The 17,513-nt window shown below is 44.9% G+C and overlaps 1 protein-coding gene across 1 annotated transcript in view; it reads left to right on the plus strand.

The window, feature by feature from the left end:
* The window catches only part of LOC143955511 (uncharacterized), a 95,280-nt gene that overhangs the window by 66,210 nt on the left and 11,557 nt on the right, over positions 1 to 17,513 (plus strand). Inside the window, 6 exon segments of the mRNA XM_077465545.1 lie at positions 5,247 to 5,376; positions 5,652 to 5,749; positions 5,865 to 6,014; positions 7,049 to 7,198; positions 7,295 to 7,439; positions 8,582 to 9,789. Coding sequence (XP_077321671.1) covers positions 5,247 to 5,376; positions 5,652 to 5,749; positions 5,865 to 6,014; positions 7,049 to 7,198; positions 7,295 to 7,439; positions 8,582 to 9,789 — 1,881 coding nt within the window.

Consider the following 17,513-nt stretch of genomic DNA (forward strand, 5'->3'; position numbering starts at 1 on the left):
CTTCTCCTGAGTACGGGGATACCACATGTGGTCGACTTTTTGGAAGCCTAGCCGCGTACGGGGCCCCGAAACCCAAGCACCGCCTTCAGGATTTCTAAGGGCATACATTTGTAATTTCACTCCTCACTACCTATCACAGTTTTGAAGGCCATAAAATTCCAAGATGGCACAAAACACCCACAAATGACCCCATTTTAGAAAGTAGACACCCCAAGCTATTTGCTGAGAGGCATGTTGAGTCCATGGAATATTTTATATTTTGCCACAAGTTGCGGGAATATTACAAACTTTATTTATTTTTCACAAAGTTGTCACTAAATGATATATTGCTCACACATGCCATGGGCATATGTGAAATGACACCCCAAAATAAATTCTTCTGCTTCTCCTGAGTACGGGGATACCACATGTGTGGAATTTTTTGGGAGCCTAGCCGTGTACGGGGCCCCGAAAGCCAAGAACCACCTTCAAGCTTTCTAAGGGCGTACATTTTTGATTTCACTCCTCACTACCTATTACAGTTTTGAAGGCCATAAAATGCCAAGATGGCACAAAACCCCCACAAATGACCCCATTTTAGAAAGTAGACACCCCAAGCTATTTGCTGAGAGGCATGTTGAGTCCATGGAATATTTTATATTTTGCCACAAGTTGCGGGAATATTACAAACTTTTTTTTTTTTTTTTTTTACAAAGTTGTCACTAAATGATATATTGCTCACACATGCCATGGGCATATGTGAAATGACACCCCAAAATAAATTCTGCTGCTTCTCCTGAGTACGGGGATACCACATGTGTGGGACTTTTTGGGAGCCTAGCCGCGTACGGGGCCCCGAAAACCAAGCAACGCCTTCAGGATTTCTAAGGGTGTAAATTTTTGATTTCACTCCTCCACTACCTATCGCAGTTTTGAAGGCCATAAAATGCCAAGATGGCACAAACCCCCCCCCCAAATGACCCCATTTTGGAAAGTAGACACCCCTAAATTTAGGGGTACACTAGTGAGACTTACAGGTAAAAAAGCACCTAGGCTGTCAGCGACTGTATCAAAACGCTACAAAAAAAACTGTTAGCGATCGCAGGGATCAAGCCTGACTCTGCGAACGCTGCAGTTATGTGTGTTGTGTTTTGTAAGTGACATTGATCGATCGATACTGCACTTGGGTGGGCTGGGCTGGGCTTGGCGGAGGGCTAAACGCAGGTGCTAGCAGGTATCTGGGCTGATCCCGCTAACAATGCGTTTTGGGAAACCTAAACTGCTGGCGACGCTAATATAGATCTGATCAGATACTATATTACTAAGGGAGGTGTATGCTTTGCGCGTGGGTGTTAGCGGTACTGGCACTAACCTGACGCTGCCTGGGGCGACGCAGACCTTATCTGACCCTCAAACTTATATCACCCGCCGGGTGATCAGGGGGTTAAACCTTTATTAGGTAATAAATGGCGGGTGCCCTGAAACTATAAAAAAATAACTAACCAACCAGCGTCACCTGTAACAGTTATATGGTGATCACTGGTGAAAGGGTTAACTAGGGGGCAATCAGGGGGCTTTATGCGGTAGTATATGGGGGTCCCTGGCGCTATAAAAAGCTGCGGTGAACCTAAATACCTACCTGCCTAACTAGCGTCACCTGTGACACTAATACAGCGATCAAAAAAACGATAGCTTATTAGGCTGGGTTCACACTGGAGCGATGCGGGAACGCCGCAAATCCGCGGCGGGTTCCCGCATCGCATGCCTCCCGGCGGCAGTTCACACTGCCCTGTGCGAACTGCTGGGAGTGTCAGTGAAATGTTAATGACACCCCCAGATCAGTTCGCATATCGCAGTGCGATCTGCAAACTCGGACAGGAATCGGATCGCATGGTGTGATCACCTATGCGATCCGATTCTGCTGCGGACCAAAAAAAGGGTCCCGTGTGAGTTTGTGGCGGGTGCGATGCGAATTCAGCCATACTATCTGTATGCCTGAACTCGCATCGCACAGAGATCGGATGTGATTTGCACTGCAGTGCGGTGCAAATCACATCCGTTCTCATAAACCGCTGCAATGTGAACCCAGCCTTAGTGACACTGGCGACGGGGGGGGTGATCACGGGGTTAAACCTTTATTAGGGGGTTAGGGGGTACCCTAGAGCTAAAGGGGGCTAACCCTAACTGCCCTAACAGTTATTGCAGTCACAAATGACACCAATGCAATAATAAAAAAAAAAAATCCCCAAGGGAAGGCAGGGACGTACATGTACGCCCATATGCCTGCCCGTGCCATTCTGTCGACGTACATCGTCGTGCGGCGGTCGGCAACTGGTTAAGGAATAGCAGACTGTACCTCACTCAACCCTATGTACTGTAGTACACTATACCTTACCAGTCCTTATAAGGACCTTTGTGGAACAGGTGGGTTGTGAATGATTAGCAGACTGTACCTCAGTCCCTATACTGATAAAGGACTGCTGGAGTATAGGGCAGTACTCAGCAGTAGTGCACCTCAACCCTATGTATTGTGGACCTATACCAGTCCTTAAGGAATAGCAGACTGTACCTCACCCAACCCTATGTACTGTAGTACCCTATACCTTACCAGTCCTTATAAGGACCTTTGTGGAACAAGTAGGTTGTGAATGATTAGCAGACTGTACCTCAGTCCCTATACTGATAAAGGACTACTGCAGCAGAAGGGCAGCAGTCAAGTATAATATTCTTTCTATATTTGGAAGAAAGAATATTATACGTGTACAAGCCTATTACCATACCAGTCCTGAAAAGAACCTTTGTGGACCTAATAGTAACAGCTACTGATTAAACGGACTGTCCCTCACTGCCTCACACACAGCTTCCTGCCTGTCCCTATTTAAAATGACAAAACAGAGGCTGCTGGAACAATAACTTGAATAGCACTTTTGTGGACCTAATAGTAACAGCTAATGATTAAACTGACTGTCCCTGCAGCACACAGCGTCCTGTCCCTTTCTCTACACTGACAAAAGACACTCAGGCTGCTGCAACAATCACTAGCACAGCACTGCCTCAAACCTATATCCTGAACTACACCTAACACCTATACCATGATACCAGTCCTTAAAAGAACTTTTGTGGACCTAATAAATAGCGATTTGGGTCACAGAAGTCTCTCCCTGCTCCACACAGCAACCTCTCCCTATAATGACAGAAGAAAGAATGTAAAATGGCCACCGGATCGGGTCTATTTATAAGTTAGGGGGAATGTCTAAGTGTCCATGTGCTGTAATGTCTCAATTGGCTCTCCTCTACCCCATGATGGATGTGTCATCATAGGTCAAAGTTCTTTTACACAGTAAACACGGAAGTCCGCCGGGCGAACGCCGGCAATAGTCCGCCGATCGTGCGGATGGCGAACAGCCGAAATTTGCCGCGAAACGACCGCCGGGCGAACCGTTTGGCCATCCCTAGTAATTACCACCTCATCTGCTGTGTGTGTGTGTATGTGTAGTCTCTCCCTGATTGGGTACCACTGGGCATGGGCGCCATCCTTAAATAGACAACCATGCCTGTTTTGCAGGCTTTTGTCAAGCAAGACCATAGCGTAAAACATCCGATCATCCGAGCCACTAACCAGACCCAGCTCCCCTAATGGGTTCTATAAAATAGGCAACCTTTCTAGTTTGCCAAGGGACGGTGCTCGGAGGTGGGCTGGGGCCGGAGACAAGGGGATGCCTCTGAAAGGTAGAGTTCCTACATCTATTCTCTGAGGGGGAAAAAAGGTCCTGCTTCACATACACACCGGTGACATCTGGAAAATCCACCAATACCAGTTTGTTTTCCCAACACAATTATTGGCAAGGCACGCTTTTTCATTAATTGATAAGGTTTCTGCTGGTTTATCACCGTGTCTCGGGTGATCTTCTGTCTCAGGAGGGATATTTTCTATCTACAATCTGGCTAGCCTCCTCTTGGCTGAGAACAGCAGATATAGTCTCGGTTCCACTACTGAACATAGAAAACTCCTGTCCTACAGATAATAAACGGTTTTGCCAAACCATCCCAAATCTATATTATCTGTGCTCCGATCAAAGGTGCTCCGCAGTGCCGACTCATCCGAAGCCGGAGACGCCTAAATGTCTGGTGGCGGAAAATGAAACACATTTTTTGATATCACATCTATAGACATCAGAGTTGCATTTCCATGTTCTTTTTACTGTGACCCTGTTGCTCTGCACTGAACACAGGAACATTTCATTCTCTGCGAACATGTGGCTCTTCATTACACACGGCAACAAGATAGAGGAATGGACCAGGAGGCAACAGGGACAATGATGAAACATAAGGTAGACTGTGGTATTTATATTCAACACAAGGTGGCGATCTAACGTGGAACACACAGACAGGAAGTGATGTGGTTTTACCGAAGGGAAGTGATGTAAGGTACAGACAGGAAGTTGCGTAATCTACGGACTGGAGGTGTTTTTCAAGTATAAACAGCACGTTCCCAGTAAAAGCGGAATTGGAGGGAAGTAGAGAGGAGACATTGCTGGAACTGGCAGCAGAGGAGGTAATAAGATACCAAACAAAGAACAGAATTGAAGCGCTACAGACAGGAAGTTCCGGGTCAGAGGTCAGTCTGGAAAAATAGGAGAGGAGACGTTAGAGCTGGCAGAGGTAATAAGATATTATTTACTATTTACACCTGGGAACCACCCCCCCCCCCCCCCCCACGTCATGTCCGTCCTCTTCCTCCATAATCACTGTGATGTCTGTTATGATTTAAACCAGATACATCCTAAATATAGAGCCATTTATCCAACTGTCCACCCAGAGCCTCTGGTTTATAGACTGTCCATCCAGAGCCTCTGGTTTATAGACAAGATACATCCTAAATATAGAGCCATTTATCCAACTGTCCACCCAGAGCCTCTGGTTTATAGACCAGATACATCCTAAATATAGAACCATTTATCCAACTGTCCACCCAGAGTCTCTGGTTTATAGACCAGATACATCCTAAATATAGAACCATTTATCCAACTGTCCGTCCAGAGCCTCTGGTTTATAGACTGGATACATCCTAAATATAGAACCATTTATCCAACTGTCCGTCCAAAGCCGTTGGTTTATAGACCGGATACATCCTAAATATAGAACCATTTATCCAACTGTCTGTCCAGAGCCTCTGGTTTATAGACCGGATACATCCTAAATATAGAACCATTTATCCAACTGTCTGTCCAGAGCCTCTGGTTTATAGACCTGATACATCCTAATTATATCTCCTGATTTTTCTGAGGTATCAGGAGGTCACTGTCTATTTCTCCATGGAGGAGTGGGAGTATTTAGGACACAAGGATCTCTACAAGGACGTCATGATGGATAATCAGCCGCACCTCACATCACTGGGTAAGAGGAGACTTTATTGTATTATTATTATTATTATTATTATACAGGATTTATATAGCACCAACAGTTTGCACAGCGCTTTACAATATGAGGGCAGACAGGACACTTACAATACAAATCAATACAGGAGGAATCGGAGAGCCCTGCTCGTTAAAGCTTACAATCTAGAAGAATATTGTAAAGGAGAGAGCAGTACGGAGGCTCCACCTAGATCCCCCATCATCTGATAAACACATAGAAACAATGTATTCAGTCAGTGTGTGTGTTTCCTACAGATGGATCCAGTAATGGGAACCCACCAGAGAGATGTCCCCGTCCTCTGTATTCCCGGGATTCCACACAGGAAGATCACACCATCCCTCACCATCATCAGGTAGGTGGGATTGAGCATGTAAACCTACAAACATATTTGCGGTATGGGGTAACATTCCTATGTCATCTCTTGCTTCTTTTTACAAATGTATTCTTTCGTTTTTTGGGGTATTTAGAGTGAAGACCGAAAAGGCATTAAAGTTGAGCTTAAAGAGGAAGAAGAAGAGAGGTTGGTGAGTGGAGATCAGCAGTCTATGGAGGAGGGTTGTCCTCTGGATTCCCAGAATTCTACATGGGAAGATCACCAATATACAGAGAATGATCAGGTAGATGGGACCGGAAAAAAACAAAAAAATGATTCTATAAGAGGACATTCTTCTATGTCATCTCTTATTATTGGAAAAAATTGTGAACAGTTAGTATCCTCTACACGTAAATTAGTATACACTTGTGTCATAAGTAACAAAATACATATATAAGTTATAAATTCAGGCTATGCAAATCACTCATTCCTTGCAGTGTAAGATCACATAGCATATGCCTATAATAGTATAGACTCTAGAGAAACTCTACACAAAACACACACCCAGTGTATGAACAATAAGTCTGAGTGTATAAATCCCAGCAAACTACTTTTTTTTTCCCCTTTGGATCTATACTTCATAACCCTTATTTGGAGTGGTGACGCAAGGAGAACACTAAGGACCCCTCTAGGCTGGAAGACGTGTTTATATCCAAAGGCCTTTTGTGACCCTCTGTAGTGGGGGGTCATTCCCTTCTGGTAAGCGGCAAATTTAATTGTGTTCTGGTGGTGGATCAAGCACTATTGAAATGGACCCAGCAATGGATCTTTTATGATTCTTTATGGTTTATCTGTGGAGGACTTTTGTTCAAAGTTTTTAAAAAAAAAAGTTTGCTGGGATTTATACACTCAGACTTATTGTTCATACACTGGGTGTGTGTTTTGTGTAGAGTTTCTCTAGAGTCTATACTATTATAGGCATATGCTATGTGATCTTACACTGCAAGGAATGAGTGATTTGCATAGCCTGAATTTATAACTTATATATGTATTTTGTTACTTATGACACAAGTGTATACTAATTTACGTGTAGAGGATACTAACTGTTCACGATTTTTTCCAATTTTTGCACAATTTGATGTTTATATGATTTAGCGCGGCTTAGTATTTTTCGTTTTGTTTTTCCTGTATTTATGTGACACAGTTAAGCTGCAGCAAAATCTCATATATGATTAATTTTTACGTTTCACCTTAGCGCAGTTTTTTCTTCTTTTTTTCCATCTCTTTTATTGGCAGCAGTGTTTCCAGATGTTATATTTTATCATCTCTGGAATTTAGAATGAAGAACGGAAAGACATCAAAGTTGAGCATAAAGAGGAAGAAGAAGAGAGGTTGGTGAGTGGAGATCAGCAGTCTATGGAGGAGAGAGGTCCTCTGTATTCCCAGGATTTTCCCAAGAAAACCCCCAGTTATAAAGAGACTGATCAGGTAGATGGGACTGGGGGAAAATTTTTAAAATAATTCTATGAGAGGACATTCTTTTATGTCATCTCTTATTCCTATTTATAAATCTTTGGGGTTTAGGGTGAAGAACTGAAAGACATCAAAGTTGAGGATAAAGAGGAAGAAGAAGAAGAGAGGTTGGTGAGTGGACATCAGCAGTCTATGGAGGAGGAGGAGAGGATTATGGGAAGTAAACAGGAGGAATCTTCTCTACATGAGGACACAAGTAAGTCATAAACACTAAATGCAGAAATAGTTCACATTCTACTTATCTAAGCATAAGGCGTGCATTTACATGGATTGAAATATACCATATGACCACTGAGCAAAAAAGAAATCCAAAGTGGCAGTTGATCCAGGAGGAGGACAGAAAAGCCACATAAAATGTGTCCATAATTCAAAGTTAAAAGAGTTCCTTGTTTGTTCCAAAATGCAGATAATTCCCCAAATCAACATTCTACAATGATTCTTACAAATATTAGAAGCTCTTCCAGTCTGCTAGAACAAGTTCCTGTGGAAGACTATGAAAGGTCCATCTCCATTCCCCAATATAACGTCATGTTCCCAACAAATGAGGAGGAGATACTGTACACCATATGAAAGGTCCATCTCCATTCCTCAATATAACGTCATGTTCCCAACAAATGAGGAGGAGATACTGTACACCATATGAAAGGTCCATCTCCATTCCCCAATATAACGTCATGTTCCCAACAAATGAGGAGGAGATACTGTACATCATATGAAAAGTCCATCTCCATTCCTCAATATAACGTCATGTTCCCAACAAATGAGGAGGCGATACTGTACACCATATGAAAGGTCCATCTCCATTCCTCAATATAACGTCATGTTCCCTACAAATGAGGAGGAGATACTGTACACCATATCAAAGGTCCATCTCCATTCCTCAATATAACGTCATGTTCCCAACAAATGAGGAGGAGATACTGTACACATATGAAAGGTCCATCTCCATTCCTCAATATAACGTCATGTTCCCAACAAATGAGGAGGAGATACTGTACACCATGTAAAGGATTGATCTACAATTTCTTATCTTTATCCAACTGATGTATCAGAGACAATGTAGGACTTGAGGGCTGCATGTGACCCTGTTGTACTTATTGTGAGGCTCTCAAACATGGGCCACCGTAGTTGGAGTTTTCCTTACCAAGATGATTACTCCGGCAATCGAACTGCCATTTGTTGGTTAAATGGTTTAATTTTTATTTATTTTTTCACATTTTCTTTTCACCCTTGTAGTCTGTTTTCTCTCTCTCACTATCATGCCCATTGTATACATATGACTTCTGAATACAAGATGTATGAGAACAGATATGACTTATATTAAATATTGCTTTCCAGCAGATGGACGGTGTTCCTGGAATATAAATCCATCGGAGGGACATCTTATTATATCTCCAGATTGTAAGGCAGAAGATACTGACATTCCACAATATTCTCCGAAAGTGACCTCTGATTGGTTGACAAGGTCCACAGATCCTTCTAATCCTGCGGAACCTTCTGAGAAATCTCATACTATGACTTCAGATGTCCATCCAAATTCTCACAGATCACCAGATCCATCCGATCCCCAGATATCTTCTTCAAGCCATAAGAGGGTTCACACAGGAGAGCGTTCATTGTCCTGTTCAGAGTGTGGGAAATCTTTCGCTACAAACAGAAACCTTCGTAGGCATGAGAGAATTCACACTGGTGAGCGTCCCTATCCGTGTTCAGAGTGCGGGAAATGTTTCACTCAGAAACAACAACTTATTGTACACCAGAGAATCCACACAGGTGAGCGTCCGTTTTCATGTCCAGAGTGCGAGAAAAGTTTCATTCGGAAATCAGCCCTGGTTTCCCATCAATCGATTCACACAGGCGAGCGTCCTTTCTCTTGTTCAGAGTGCGGGAAACATTTTCTTAAAAAAGAAACCCTTATTATACACCAGAGAAATCACACAGGTGAGCGTCCTTTTTCATGTTCAGAGTGTGGGAAAAGTTTCACTCGTAAAGGACAACTTGTTCTACACCAAAAAATTCACACAGGGGAGCGTCCTTTCCCTTGTTCGGAGTGCGGGAAACGTTTCCTTAAAAAAGAAAAACTTATTGTACACCAGAGAACTCACACAGGCGAGCGTCCTTATTCATGTTCAGAGTGCGGAAAATCTTTTGCTCAGGAAGGAGATCTTGTTGAACATCAGAGAATTCACACAGGTGAGCGTCCTTTCTCTTGTTCAGAGTGCGGGAAATCCTTCAGTCATAAAAGAGTCCTTGTTAAACACCAGAGAATTCACACAGGCGAGCGTCCCTTTTCATGTTCAGAGTGCGGGAAATCTTTTGCTCAGGAAGGAGTCCTTGTTAAACACCAGAGAATTCACACTGGGGAGCGTCCTTTTCCATGTTCAGAGTGCGGGATAGGTTTCATTCAGAGAGGAGACCTTCTTAAACACCAGCGTATTCACACGCGCTAGCGCGCTTTTCAGCCTGTTGGAAGCATTTCATCTGAAAGCCTTAGCCCAGACTCCATCCAGGCCATGCCACCCAACGCGTTTTGGCTCATCCATGATGCTTAGTCTTTACTACAGATACTGCTGGGTTTAAGCTTTATCCCTGAAAGCCTCAGATTTTCCAGGGGAGGGTGGCTGATGGGCTCAACGGTAAACTATGCCAATATGAACCCACACCAAAAACTCCAGACTCCTATTGGTCCAGGTCTGGTAACTTACAAATGAGAGTACAGGCTGGGGACAAGCTTGTCTCGGCTCACTAAATGCAAGTGTGAGGAAAGGAAAACCCAGTGGTATCGGTAGCAAAAAGCAGCCTTGGCCCTGTCTCCATACTGGCCATGCAGCTAACGCGTTTCGTCCCGCCCAAAAGGCTTGGTTATGGAGGTCTTGAGCAGCTGAGGCTTCTTTCGCTACAGATACTTTTGGGTGTAACTCTTAACCCTGCAAGCCTCAGATTTTCCAGGGGGAGCAGATGGGCCCAGTGGTATACTTTGCCACAATGAACGGGAGCAGATAGGCCCAGTGGTATACTTTGCCACAATGAACCCACACCAAAAATGCAGGGTGCCGCTCCAGGTTCGTATCGGTCCAGGTGCGGTGACTCATGCTGAGAGTGCAGGCTGGGGAAGAGCTTGTCTCAGCTCACTAAATGCAAGCGCTAGGAAAGGAAACATCCCAGGTGCCGCATAGCCAACAAAACCCAACGGTATCTGTAGTCAAAGAAACCTCAGCGTGGACTCCATTCAGGTAACACGTACTGGTGCATTTTGCCCCAACCACGAGGCTTAATCATGGAGATCTTGAGCAGCTGAAGCTGCTTTCACTACAGATCCCAATGGGTTTTGTTGGCTGTGCGGCACCCGGGGCGTTTTCTTTCCCCATGCTTGCATACAATGCCACTGTATGTTTGCCATGCCTTCCATACTGTGCCACTGTGAGGTATTGAGGGCAATGCAAAAAATACTGATTTTTTTGGGGGGGCATGATTTGATATTCTTACATCTGCAGGGTTTAAAGGAACTAACCCCTCCTATCCTTTTCTGCCAAGGGGGCGGCCATCTTAGCCTCAGTTTGATCTGCAATTGTCATGGTGCTGCACATATGATCAGTTATGATGCCAGCCATTTGATGATTTAACAAGGGCAACCATACCGATACTCAGGCAAAAAACACAAGCAATGGCAGCAATAATGAGCAAATAAAGTGCAGGAACTTCCATTCGTTATTTGTATTTCACCAATGGGCTTTTCTAGAGCTTTCTTTAGGCTGCTGAGCCGGTTTCACCAATTGCCCTTTCTAGAGGTTGCTGTAGGCCACTGAACCCATTTCACCTACGGACTTTTCTGTAGGTTGCTATGGGCTGCCAAACCAATTTCACCTATGGACTTTTCTGTAGGTTGCTATGGGCTGCCAAACCCATTTCACCTATGGACTTTTCTGTAGGTTGCTGTAGGCCAAGGGGTCTCCAAACTTTCTAAACAAAAGGCCAGTTTACTGTCCTTTTAGGCTTTAGGGGGGCCAGACTGTGGTGGGTACAAAATGCTTGGTTTCAGTGGGAGCAACCAATGCTCCATTCTTGGTATCAGTGGGAGGAATAGTGCCCCATCATTGGCATCGGTGAGAGGAAAAGTGCCCCATCATTAGTATCAGCGAGAAGAATAGTGCCCCATTGATGGTATCATTGGGAGGAATAAGGTACCATTGATGGTGTTCATAGAAGAAATAGTGCCCCATTGATGGTGTCAGTGGGAGGAATAGTGCCCCAAGTGCCAGTTAAAGGCGATCAATGGGCCACATCTGACTCCTGGGCTGCAGTTTGGGGACCACTGCTCTAGGCTGCTAAACCCATTTCACCAATGAACTCATCTAGAGGTTGCTGTAGGCTGCTGAACCCATTTCACCAATAAACATTTCTGTAGGTTGCCGTAGGCTGCTGAACCCATTTCACAAATGGACTGTTCTAGAGGTTGCCGTAGGCTGCTGAACCAATTTCACCAATGAACTGTTCTAGAGGTTGCTGTAGGCTGCTGAACCCATTTCACAAATGGACCCTCTGAAGGTTGCTGTAGGCTGCTGAACCCATTTCACCAATGAACTGTTCTAGAGATTGTCTTAGGCTACCGAACCCATTTCACCAATGGACTTTCTGAAGGTTGCTATAGGCTGCTGAACCCATTTCACCAATGGACTGTTCTAGAGGTTGCCTTAGGCTGCTGAACCCATTCCACAAATGGACTTTCTGAAGGTTGCTGTAGGCTGCTGAACCCATCTCCCCAATGGACCCTTTTAAGGTTTGATATAAGCAACTCTAACCACTTCACCAGAGATGCCCACAGAAGAATCTGGCCACCACATACATAGACCGTTTCACAAAAGAGGAAATCTCGAAGAGCTGTGGTATACAGAAGCTAAAATATCGGAGGCTAATCGACCACCGCTTACCCAAAATTGCAATGTACTGGATGCCACCACACAAGGAAGACCACCATCAACCTGGTGGTCCACCTTTAAAACGAAGCCATCAAGGTCTCATGGGACGAGGCTGAAAGTGACAGAATTCAATGGCAACCACTCACTGCCCAATGCCCCAAATTGCGCAAGAGGAACCAAGTCTGAGTGTAGGCTGCTGCGCATCACTGCTTTTCTTTTACTGAAGAAACTGGCTTTTTATTGATCACGCTAATGTATAATTCCTGAAATCGCTATAAATTTTCACCTAAGATTCACACATTTTTCAAACGAATAATTATTCTTATTTAAAGGGATTCATATAGCACTAATAGTTTGTACAATATAAAGGAAGGCAATTTATTTACAATACAATTCAAAAGAAGAGAGCTTAGGAAGCCCTGCTTGTGAGAGCTTCCAATCTAAGCTCTCGATGAACTCATCCGCCTGGAGGGGGATGAGTTAATCGAGAAAGTAAAAGTTCAATTGTTAGGTGGAGGCGTGGGATAGGCTTGCCTGAAGAGAGACGTTTTCAGGAATCACCTAAAGGCAGAGTAGACAATAGCTGGACAGGTTGGGGAGGGTAGGGTGTTCCAGAGGATGGGGGAAGTCCTAGCCCTTGTACACACGGTCGGAGATTCCGACAACCAAATCCGTCGGATTTTGACCGAAACTGTTGCATACACACGGTCGGACAAAGTTGTCGAAAAATCCGATCTTTCAGAACGTGATGACGTAATTTCGTTACGATGGGACTACATTCAGGCTAGTAGCCAATAGCTTTGATGTAGGAATTTGATCTGAGCATGCGTGGCACTTTGTCCGATCGGTATTCTCTACACATGATCGGAGTATGTCCTATCGGACCAGTTTGTCGGAAAATATTTCCAGCAAGTTGGAAAATTGGGTCTGACGGATATTCTGACGGAAACAGTCTGATGCAGACCACACACAGTCGGATTATCCGTCAACACAGTCTGATAGGACACATTCCGACGGATTCTCCGACCGTGTGTACAAGGGCCTAGAGAAGAACAAGGGAGGAGATGACAAGGGAGTTAGAGAGAAGGAGGTCTTGGGAGGAGCAAAGTGGATGTTTAGGGTGATATTTGTGAGTTGTAAATGAATAATATTAAAGTGGAACTAAACCCATCCATTTAACGGTTGCAAAAACAGTTACTTTCCCGGGAAGTGCCAGGAATGTAACTGTCACATTGGTTGTCCTCTCAACCGTATGTCAAACCATCAAATGTCTGGAGTCATAACTGATCACATAGGCAGCACCATGGTGGTAGTTGAAGCTCAAAGGCCAAGATGGCGGCTTCCTTGGCTGAAAACAATAGGAGGGTTTAGTTCCGCTTCAATTATGTTTAAAAATGTGTGAATAGTTGGTGTGAGTTGGGTGAATCTTGGGTGAAAACATTGATAAATAGACCCCTAAAGCTTAATTTTTATTGTATGTTATTCATTTCTAATGAGTTTTTTTAAATAAACAAAAAAGCTCCGCACTTTACAATATTTTGTTCTCAGTCCAATTTTTTTTTTTTTTTTTATAAATGATCAGAATTCTTAGCCCTTGTACACACGGTCGGAGATTCCGACAACCAAATCCGTCTGAGTTATTCCGACGGATTAATTCCGGAAGAGGTCCGGAAATGATGTTGCATACACACGGTCGGACTAAGTTGTCGGAAAATCCGATTGTACATAACGTGATGACGTTATTTCCTTACGACGGGACTACGTTCAGGCTAGTAGCCAATAGCTTTGGTCTAGGAATTTGATCTGGCATGCGTGACACTTTGTCCGTCGGAGTAGGCTACACATGCACGGAGTATGTGCGATAGGAGCATTTTGTCGGAAAATTTTACCGGCAAGTTGGAAAACTTGATCTGTCAGATACTCCGACGGAAACAGTCCGATGGAGACCACACACAGTCGGAATATCCGACCAAACGGTCCGATAGGAAACATTCAGACGGAATCTCCGACCGTGTGTACAAGGGCTAAGAGTGTCTTGAAAAAGTATTCATACCCCTTGAAATTTCCAACAATTTTTCCCACATTGTCATGTTATAACCAAAAACATAAATGTATTTTAATGGGTTTTTATGTGATAGACCAACACAAAGTGGCTCATAATTGTGAAGTTGAAGATAAATGGTTTTCAACATTTATTACAAATAAATATGTGAAAAGTGTGGGGGGGGGGCATTTGTATGGCGCCCCCCGGAGTCAATACTTTGTAGAACCCCCTTTCTCTGCAATTACAGCCTCAAGTCTTTTTGGGGGATGTCTCTACCAGCTTTGCACTTCTAGAGAGGGACATTTCTGCCCATTCTTCTCTGCAAAATATCTCAAGCTCTGTCAGATTGGATGGAGAGCGTCTGTGAACAGCAATTTTCAAGTCTTGTCACAGATTCTCAATGGGATTTAGGTCTGGACTGTGACTGGGCCATTCTAACACATGAATATGCTTTGATCTAAACCATTCCATTGTAGCTCTGGCTGGATGTTTCGGGTCGTTGTCCTGCTGGAAGGTGAACCTCCCCCCCAGTCTCAAGTATTTTGCAGACTGTAATGCCGCGTACACACTTGCGGATTGTATGGCGTACTTAGTCCATCATACAATCCAACGGACAGTCCGTCGTACTTTCCACTGAACGGACTTGACCACACACGGATGCACAAACAGTCCGTCGAAAGCTTGCGCGATGACGTGTACAGCACGTACGACGGGACTAGAAATAGGAAGTCCAAGACACAGCAAAGCACCCTTCCGCCCTGTAAATCCTTTCTGGGCATGCGTCATTCTTAGTCCGTCCGACTAGCATACTGATGACCGTATTGTCCGCTGAAACCAAAGTAAGACGGACAGAATTTCGAAAAAACCGAAATACTTAGTACTCCGGACTGCACGCTGAAAAAGTCCGCTGAAGCCCACAGACGAGCGGATTGTCCGCTGAAATGTGTTTCGACGGACTAAGTACGCCATACAGTCCGCCCGTGTGTACGCGGCATAACAGGTTTTCTTCTAAGATTGTCCTGTATTTGTCTCCATCCATCTTCCCATCAACTCTGACCAGCTTCCCTGTCCCTGCTGAAGAAAAGCATCCCCACCACATTTCACGGTGGGGGATGGTGTGTTCAGGGTGATGTGAAGTGTTCGTTTTACCCCCACACATAGCGTTTTGCTTTTAGGCCAAAAAGTTCAACTGCAAAAGGGTCTTGTTATGACTTTTCTTTCTCCAATGTCTTTCTTCTTGTCACTCTTCCATAAAGGGCAGATTTGTGGAGAGCACCACTAATAGTTGTCCTGTGGACAGATTCTCCCACCTGAGCTGTGGATCTCTGCAGCTCCACCAGAGTTACCTATGGACCTCCTTGGCTGCTCCTCTGATGAATGCTCTCCTTGCCCGGCCCGGTCAGTTTAGGTGGATGGCTTTAGAAAACTTTTCGAATCCACCCAGTATAACGAATATACAAAACGAATCCCAAAGAAATGAAACCATTTCCAGAAAAACGAAGAACCGGACCGACACAACAGAAACTAATAAACAAAATGATCAACCTAACAAATACATTCAGAAATGAAACAAAGTAAAGTTTTCCAGCGCGCTCGTGTCTAATACACAGGTACCTCTACTGCCATGTTACTGTATATTGGAAATGGTATCACAAGTATTAATAAAGGGCTGGCGAGGAGACTCTTGTAGAGCAACATACATATAAAATATCCAATTGGGAAAACTAGTAAGTTGTTCTCTAGGAGGTAGACAACATCAGCCAGTCACATGCCACAAAAGGATTGTCTGAATTAAAGTAAATTCACATGGGCAATGCAATGGCTCCGTCCTTCCAAAAACAGATGAAAAGGGACCAGGCTGTCTGGATATACCAGAAATATACACTATATTATCAAAAGTATTGGGACACCTGCCTTTACAGGCACATGAATTTTAATGGCATCTCAGCCTTAGTCCGTAGGGTTCAGTATTGAGTATTGAGTTGGCCCACCCTTTGCAGCTATAACAGCTTCAACTCTTCTGAGAAGGCCGTCCACAAGGTTTAGGAGGGTGTCTATGGGAATGTTTGACCATAGACACACTCCTAAACCTTGTGGAAAGCCTTCCCAGAAAAGTTAAAGCTGTTTTAACTGCAAAGGGTGGGCCAACTCAATATTGAACCCTACGGACTAAGACTGGGATGCCATTAAAAGTTCATGCGCGTGTAAAAGCAGGTGTCCCAATACTCTTGGTAATATAGTGTATGTTCCTTTTGACTTCCTCTCTAGCTTCAAGGCCGTTGAGCACCACTTGCAGTGGGGAAAGTAGACTACACCTGTCTACAGCCTTTTAGAAAACAAAAAAGATTATTGCTTCAGTAAACACATTGAGGTGGCAGGATAAGAGATACAACCCAAGGGAGAGAGTGTTTAGTGATGTGGACTCTGCTAAGAGAACAATGTGTGGTGGAGACGTAGACCCTGATCATAGAAGAATGTCTCATCCAAGATGTGGTTATTATTGAGGGAACAATGTGTGGTGGGGACGTAGACCCTGATCATAGAAGAATGTCTCATTCAAGATGTGGTTATTATTGAGGGAACAATGTGTGGTGGGGACTTTTTAGCATCGTAAAACTCAAAAAGAGACTGGATCTGATTTGTTCTGATGTGTGGTGTTCACGTAGACCCTGATCAGGGACGGACTGACAACTGATGGGGCCCCCGGGCAATAGAAGATCATGGGGCCCCTGCATCCCAAGCCACACCTGCACAGGGTGACATTGGGGGGTGCACAGCACACAGGGGGACACTGTGGGGGGAGAGCACACAATGGGACACTGGGGAGGGGGGAAGCACACAGGGGGACACTGGGGGGAGCACTCAGGAGGACACTGTGGGGGGTGGGGAGCACACAGGAAGACACGGTGGGGGGTGGGGAGCCCACAGGAAGACACTGTGGGGGGTGGGGAGCCCACAGGAAGAAACTGTGGTGGGTGGGGAGCACACAGGGGGACACTGTGGCAGGTGGGGAGCACACAGGGGGACACTGTGGGAGGTGGGGAGCACATGGGGGGACACTGTGGGAGCGGGGAGCACATAGGGGAACACTGGGGGGGGGTGGGTAGCACACAGGGGGACACTGTGGGGGGAGAGCACACAGGGGTACGGAGCGCACAGGGGAACACTGGAGAGGAGCACATAGGGGAAAACAGGGGAACACTGGGGGGGAACACACAGGGGAACACTGGGGGGGAGAACACAGTGGGACACACGGGGGGGAAGAGCACACAGGGGAACACTGGGGGGACACCCACAGGGGAATGCTGAG

The sequence above is a fragment of the Lithobates pipiens genome, unplaced genomic scaffold (assembly GCF_037356315.1).
Source record: "Lithobates pipiens isolate NorthernLeopardFrog02 unplaced genomic scaffold, aLitPip1_a1.2 Scaffold_35, whole genome shotgun sequence".
Classification (NCBI taxonomy): domain Eukaryota; kingdom Metazoa; phylum Chordata; class Amphibia; order Anura; family Ranidae; genus Lithobates; species Lithobates pipiens.